General features: G+C 31.1%; 1 protein-coding gene across 1 annotated transcript; it reads left to right on the top strand.

Annotated features, from left to right (window-relative positions):
* The first annotated feature begins 532 nt into the window (after positions 1-532).
* LOC145335080 (uncharacterized) lies at positions 533-6,761 on the top strand. Its single transcript, XM_080180791.1, has 8 exons — positions 533-615; positions 997-1,053; positions 1,395-1,456; positions 1,987-2,056; positions 4,568-4,646; positions 5,298-5,348; positions 5,701-5,749; positions 6,443-6,761. The coding sequence occupies exons 1-8, from the start codon at positions 559-561 to the stop codon at positions 6,525-6,527; spliced, it is 510 nt and encodes a 169-aa protein (XP_080036917.1). The 5' UTR covers positions 533-558; the 3' UTR covers positions 6,528-6,761.
* The last annotated feature ends 1,515 nt before the right edge of the window (positions 6,762-8,276 follow it).

Here is an 8,276-nt window from a genome sequence, read left to right as displayed (position 1 = left end):
ACCCTATTTAGATAAAGACCAAAGACGGTGGTTTTTGTTTAGGCTTTATGAAATAGGTTATTTTAAAAGATCTTTTTATTTTATTTTTTTTTCATGTTTTTTAAATCAATATAATATATATAATAATATATAATATATATATATAATAATATATCAATTTAATCAAAGTGAGTTCGATTATATGTTAGCCATGACTTTTATCAAATACTTATCAACAAAATGAAACAAATTTTATCTGGATTATAATCAATTCTCATTCAATATAAATTTCTTTGAACCTTCCTTGACTAATATTAAGCTTCTCCTATGAGTAGGGATCTTAAAGGATAAGAAAAATAACAACAAATGCATGTATACCCCTAATTATAATAAACAAAATTATTAAAGATATTACAGTATTACTCAAGGTTTTTAGGCCTTCCATAAGGAAATGATTATAAAAAACTTGGGGTACTAATGTCCCCTCAATTCATTTTGATAATGAAGAACCTTATCAGTTCCTCTTTTTTTGAGGTATCTTAATTAACATATTTTGATTAATTTTCAGAATAGAACAAGATGGATCAGTTTGCAGAGCTGTCCAACAACATCTATGACTCCGGCATCATCAAGGAGGTACGTACAGACAGACAGACAGACGTACAGCGTGTGTGTAGCGCAGCTACTCTATAAAAACCCTGTAGATTCTATGTCATTAGACTGTCGTTATGTCGATATTATGTCAACTAATTGTCGAATTCAATGTTTTTTTCAATAATTTTAATCTACAGAAGGAATATTTTGTTCATTATCATGGAGTAAATTGTAACTTAATTCAATCCTTAAGATTCCTATAAAAAAATTAACTAATCCTTAAATTGTTTAGAATAAAAGGATATTTATTGTACATTTTAGTCTTACAATATACTTTTCTTTTAAATTTAATTAACTTTTCTTCTCTGTTTATGGAAAAATTTATCCTTGCTCACAAAAGAAATTAGTTGTTTCTATTTTCAGGGACTGACCTCCCCCACCTCTCTGATTCTTAGCCTCATGGTCACTATGATTCCTAAGGTAAGTTGGTAATTTTAGTAGCGATGCTACTCTATAATTTCAAATGTCCGTCAATCCTGTCGTTTGTCAGTCAGCTACGTTCAAGTGGAAACGTGATTTTCTCGGCATATATTCAAGATAGACAGCTTTTATTTTTTGGAAGATTCTATTTACCAACTAGCATCCCGTATATATTTAACTTGGTCTGTCAGACAGTCGGTATTGGTCTATAGGTCATTTGATTATTAGAGGGTAAACTTTGATCCTTCTGTGCAATAGGCATCTATTTCTTTCCATCACTATTTCAGTCAAAGTACCTTAAAAGATAACATTGAAATTGTTGCAACAATGTTTTCTTTTAGATTGTGCCCCGTCTGATGCCTAAGATGATGACCAAGATGTACCCAGGCGTCTCTGTGTCTAGGTATAAAAATGTTTAAGAGGTTATGAGTTCGAATCTCGGTCAAAACCACATCTTAACTAAAGACGATAAAAGTTATACTTCCTGCTTTTATGTCAGATGATGCCTTGGCCCAAAACAGACATTAATCATTATTCATTACTATGCACAGTTTTAACTTGCGGACAAGGATCCTGGTTGGTTGGATGGTTGTCTGCGTATTTGATATTTCAATCCCTTTGGACTTACTATAAAGTTCTTTCACTGCATGGTATGGTATATTCTTTTATACAGACTAGCTGCTAAGCACTTGGAAGGTTTAAGGGGCATTCTGAGAAGGAGAGGGGAGAAAAATCAACTCTCTACTTTCAATTTTAGTTATAAATAAAGTTTTCTAGACCTCTAAGAAGCTTCACTGTAAAAACGAATCCTGACCCTCTTTTCAAATTTTACATATCTTTCACAAAAGAAACTATAAAATACACGATTTAGAAGAATGAAATTATTAAAAATATAAAAAAAGAAACCATTTAAACTGATGAAAAATATTGTAGGTTTGATGATGTGAACTACGTCCATAGCGTTGAGGATATGTTTAGAGATAAATTTGCTCAAAATATCATGGTAAGCTTAAGTTTTAACATTTGCGAGGAAGCAGCTTATAGTGCCTTATAAACAACTAGTTGCATCGCCCCTATCTACTAAAGAAGGGCAAGGTTGGAAAGGCAAATAGCCTTAAACCATCCCAAGATATTTGTAAAACTTCTCTGGAAAGTAAAATCAATTTGGAACAGCATTTTTCGAGATCTATAGCTCCAGACAAAAAAACCTTATTATTTTATTTATTAGGATGACGTCATACAATACAAATGACCAATAAAAGGCCAGTGTACGTTGTAATTGACTAAGGGTAAATGTTTATCGGCCTATCATTGGTCATTTGTATTGTATGCTGTAAATTTTTATTAGGCACTATATGCTGCTTCATTTGTAAGCATTTCTAAAATGCTGTATTATGAGGAATCCATTTCTAAAAGAAACAGGATGTGTGTCTGTCTGTAACAAATAGATCTTAGTAACCACTGGACTCTTCTTAAAGATTCAGGACAGGTTTATACGTATTTTGAAAGAAATCGTTTCCTTCTTATAACTAAATTTTAAAGTGGTGGGACTTTAACCTTACCCTTCCCCCACCAAATAGCCTAAAACCATTTCAAGACCTATATTAAGCTTTCATACAATGTATTTCATATAATTTCATCAGTTCAGTGGTAAGCAAGATCTTAAAACGAACATAACAACTTACTACTTTTTCTCATAGGATTATAAAATTAATATTCTTTTAATAATCTTGAAGCTACTCTAAAATTTTTAATGTCCGTCTGTATGAATGTATGTCTGAATCGTTTTTGGGGAAGCATGATTTTCTCGGCTCCTTATTTAAGATTGGCGCGTAAAATTTTTAGGCATTAATAAGTTCACATTCTTCATATTTTCACCAAGTTTAATTGAGATTTATTTTAGTTTAATGTTAATATTTATATCCCTAATCTATAGTTCATTTTTCCGGGTGTCCATCCATAATTTTTGAGCTTCGCTACTATGGTTGTTGTCATCCTTGTTATATTTTGTGCATGCATGAAGATTTCTCTATTATGATCAAGGTTTATTTCTTTATTAACATTTGATCTTTCAAAAGTGTTTTTAGGAGACTGCAAAAAAGGATTGTTTATAAAATTTCAACATAAAAGCTTCTATATAATTCGAAATTATTAACTGTCTGTCTGTCTGTCAGAAGTATTGTGGGGAAAAGTGGATTTCTCGGCTACTATTTAAGATAGATTGCTGATTTTTGTAGAGATTTCCAAGATGATTCTAACCTTTAATCATCAATTTTAATCTACAGAAAAGGGTAATTTTGTTCCTCATCATATGGGATGTGCATGAATTTTGCATCCATTGTCTTATCCCTGATCTATGATGATTTAATGCTGGCTTGAATAACAATATAATATATGATTTTATTAATTTCATATCAAACTAAGCCTAACATACACATTGTTTCTTTTATTCGTTCTATGTGGATCGATTTATGTCTTAATTTTATCTTTTTATTATTATTATGTTTTAACTATGTTTGTATATTATTTCGTATTGGAATAAATATTTAAATGTCTTATCCCTGATCTATGATGATTATGATGTCTGTCAGACCCTGAATAAAAATATTTTCCAGGAAAATTTGCATTCATCTCTAACCTCCAGGGATGGAGGGGACATTGGGATGTTAATTACACTGGTACCCAAAGTCTGAAAACATTTTTAGTCATTGTTTGTTTTTGAAAACTTTGGGTACTTTTATCAAATCTTAATTGGTTGTGCAAACTAGAAGCGTCAAAAAATTTCAACAAATAATTTTAATCTACAGGAAGGAAAATTTTGTTTGTTAGCATTCGGATATACAACATCAATTTATCGTTCAATGTCTTATCCCTTTAGATCCCTGCTAACCTCGATCTTTCTCAACCCCTTTCTTTAATATAAAGGGATAACTCATCAATTTTAAAAGTTTTTTTTTATAAATGCTATAAACATTAACTATTTTAAAATATCTATTTAATTGGAAGTAAATCAGTTAATCGCCCATTGTCTTATCCCTTAAGATCCCTGCTTGAGGGGTCATGAATGAATAATAATGAATGTTTAGCATACATGTTATGTGTTAGCTATATATATATAGATTAAACAAAATTGCTAACATAAGTTAACTATATTTTGGCATGCCTTTTACAAAGTTTATATTATCCTGGAATCTTAAGGGATAATACAAGTGAATATAAATTTATATACATACTCAATGATTATAAAAATAGTATACTGCTTATGTAGGTCAAAACTGTTTGATGAAAAGTTTGGACACTACTAGCTTTGTAATAAGTTATTGATATTCAATAAAAGAACACAATGTTTCTATCCTTACCTTAAGATCACTGCTTAGGATAGTTGCTTGAATTGCTCCTTAAAATTAATTAACAAAATTAAGTTAATATCTTAGTATTTGTCTAAACTGACCAAGCCAGATTTGCTGGATTCACTTCCATCAGAGGTGTGTATGCTGTATAATTATTATTTCAGGTTGTTGTTGACATTCTGGACGAGGAGAAGTATGGAATTAAGAAGGCAAGATTCGGACAAGAAGGACAACTAGCAAAGAAAGTTATCAGCCATTGCAAAATTGATCAAATAAACTTTTAAGATATTAAGAGGCGGTTTCCTCAACATGCCTTTAGTCGAGCACAGTAAAACCCGACCCCTTCCAGGGGACTTGCACATTGTACGGTACAAGCTTTATTTGGGCTGTTAATTACACTGGTACCCAAAGTTTTATAACCTCGTTATTTTGTTCGTTGGCTTAGAATCTTTAGGTACTTGGTTAGTTCAAAACTATTTGTGTCCAAAAATTTCAACTAATAATTTGAATCTACAGAAGGGTTATCTTGTATATCATAATTGGGGATATACAATACACTTATATCAATTTATCATCCATTGTTTTATCCAATAAGATCCATGTAATAGTTATTTCTTTCATCGTATTATAAACCGCTTTCCGCGGATATAGAATGTACAATTATAAGATTAAAACCAGTTTTTTTAGCCCTGAGGCGCCGAAGGCACGGGCTAAAAAAACTGGTTTTAATCTTATGATTGTTCATTTTTATATTCGTAGAAAGCTGGATATAATACGATGCTAGACATAGTTTTTTCGTATTATGAATTGAATAAGAACCGGTTCCTATCCACCGGATTCGAATGAATACGAGAAAAAAAATTATCAATGGCTGATAACTGAATGTCTCCAGGATAATCAAGACCGCCCTCCATTCTCTCAACATTGATATCAGACAGTTTGATTGTAAGTATACAAAATATTTTTAATTTAAGTGCCCCTAGAGGCCTTTAGGGGCTACCGCTAGTTCATATCCTTATCATAAAATGATATCAGACAGTTTGCTTGTAATTATTTTAAAAAATTGTTCTCTATTTAGGGAGGAGGGGGTCCTTAAATGTAAAAACAATGCCTCGGTGGTATAATTAATTTAAATCTTTCTAACTTTTTGGTATCCGAGAATATATTATTGTTAAGCACTTTGAAACTTTATAAAATAATGAAATGGTTATTTATTCATTCATATTAATTTCTGCAAAAAGGTTTTCAAAAAAGTTTCCACAATTAAGGATAGAGTTTCATGATTATCTTATTTCAGCTGACAGACTGGCCGAACTTGCTGAACTTGTGAATGGTCGTAGCGCCAGGTATGAAACATCGTTTTATTATCAAAGCTACGCTTTCATTCATTTTGTCTGTCCGTCAGCCAGTCTGTAACGCTAAGATGGAATTCTGATTGGATGCAGACTGCTGAAATTCCTGTAACATACGCGCATTCAATCTATACATTGTTTTATCCATCTTTCTTTTAAAAACTTAAAGGTTTTGTGATTTTCTTTGTGTTTTTTTCCGATTCTCTCTTTCTTTTCTTTATAACTCAATTTGTCGCTTTTTTCCACTGTTTTTTGTGCTTCGCTACTTATGAATGTTGTCATCCTTGTTACTTAGAATATTCCATCCCGCTTATACGGTCAGGGCAATACAGTAATTTGTGTAAAATTATAGACCTAAACTTCTAAAATTCCTGCTCTGAAAATGACAAATCCTATTTTCTTTATATAGACATAATCGTCTCTTTTAAATCAAAGCTAATCTATGAATTAAAATGTCTATCCGCCTGATTAGCTCGGCTCTTATTTAAGATAGAGGGAAGAATTAAGGATTAAGTAAGGATTAACTAATTCCGTGGTTTACTTGTATCGATCGTTCTATTATCTTCCTTTTTATGACCACTGGACATACACTATAATTCCCTTTATACGTTTGTCCATCCTAGTTCTATGTTTTTTTTCTTATATGGATGTTGCCACCCTTGTTTAATATAAACCCTATCTTTCTAGAGCTGAGATGTACAACCTGATCGGCGACATGGTCCTTGCTGTGTTCCAGACAATCGGCTCAATTTTTGTCGGCAATCCTTACTAGAAAATCTGCCCAGCCCCACCATAAAAATTGCATCCCCCAGAACGTAATGGATGGAATGTGCGAAGGATAAATAATCAATAGAATCTCTGTTACTTGTTATTTCTACTACAAAGTGATAATATTCATATTCTCTGTGCTTATTTAGTTATTAAAATGATTATATTTGTAATGTTCGCTGTTGGTCATTATTATTTTTATTGTTATTGTTAAATATATTAATCAGCAATCAAAAAAGTGTTTTTCTTTCACATCGATTATAAGGGATAAGATAATCAATCAAACCATCAAAATTCAACAACAAAAAAACAAATTTTTGGGGCCAAATAGGAAAGTTATAAAACTTTCGGTACAAGTGTAATAAGCAGCCTTCAATTTCCGTCGATTTATTACTTTCAAAAGACGACTTTTTGTTTCAAAACCAATCACATACATCATTGAATTGATAGCTATATGGCTCAATGTCTAATGAACAGATCTATAGTTTAGATGTATATACAGACAACTACCTCCCTTTCTTTTTCAAAGACCTCCTTCGTCTGCTTCTAATTATTTCTGCTATTTTGCTGTGTTAAGCTAATATGAGCGACACCATTGGTTGATTTTCAATGACCCTACAGAAAGGTTGCACAAGGCGGTTCTCCCTCTAGAGTTTTACTCTAATGTCTAATGAATATAATAATAGTTATATTTAATCCAAGTATAGCAAAATTATAACTTATACGGTTAATTTCAGCTTTGTTAGCTCCTAGAAGACGTAGGCCCAAACCAAACAAGCTAGTACAATTTCTATGATTATTAATTTAATAGAAGTAGAATGTTGTCTATAATAAGATGTAGTTTTTCAGTATGATTCGGTTCTAATCTAGTGGATGCTAACCTGATTTTGATCAATAATTCAGACGGACAGACTAACATTGACAAACCTAGAGTGACTGCACTTTAGATATTAGATAAACAGAATAGAGAACGGAGTGAAAAAACATCAGTAGAAATATCTTAAATCTAGGACATGCAGACGTTTTTAGACTTTTTTTATAGAGATGCTAAATATGGTCTAATCTAACTAGGAATCACGCCTTAAAAAAATATGATCAAGAAGAGAATTTATTAAATATATCATATTAAAAACACTTTAAAAATTGACATACTGACTTTTTATTTAGGATAATTGTTAAACGGGCAAAGTTTATAATCGATAGGATGATTCTAACATACATTGATAGAGGTTTTAGTTACGGAGGAATGGTTGTAAAAATTGTAAAAAAAAATTCGCTATCAATAAAAAAAATATTATTTTTTAAAGGCTTCGTGGTTTTTTTAAAGCCACAATTTAGGTACAGCGTTTACCTTTTCGATCATTCTTGTTAAAAATATATTACTAATTAAATAACTATATAGCTTATTTGTTTTTAACTTGTACTGTCTCTGAATTCTCAAAAAATCACAAACCAACAAAACAAAGAAAGAATGAATATCTGATTATTAAAATAAAATTTTATTTAATTTCTCAACTGTATACTAAAACTTTGTTTTTTTTTTAATTTTTTATGGTTTCCAAACTAGAAGTGTCAAAACTTTTAAGCCAATAATTTTAAATAAAAAGGGGTAATTTTGTTTATTATCATTTGGGATGTATATTTATCTATCGTTCAGTGTCTTATAAGATCACTATTTTTTTTACTTCTCGGAGCTAAAGTCGGACTTACCTAACCTATTAACTAGCTGTACACTGTTAAAAATACACAAAAC

This window comes from Acartia tonsa, chromosome 13, assembly GCF_053477335.1.
Source record: "Acartia tonsa isolate MP-2025a chromosome 13, ASM5347733v1, whole genome shotgun sequence".
Taxonomy (NCBI): domain Eukaryota; kingdom Metazoa; phylum Arthropoda; class Copepoda; order Calanoida; family Acartiidae; genus Acartia; species Acartia tonsa.
The sequence above is the reverse complement of the archived record's forward strand: the minus strand, read 5'-3'. Positions and strand labels throughout refer to the sequence as shown.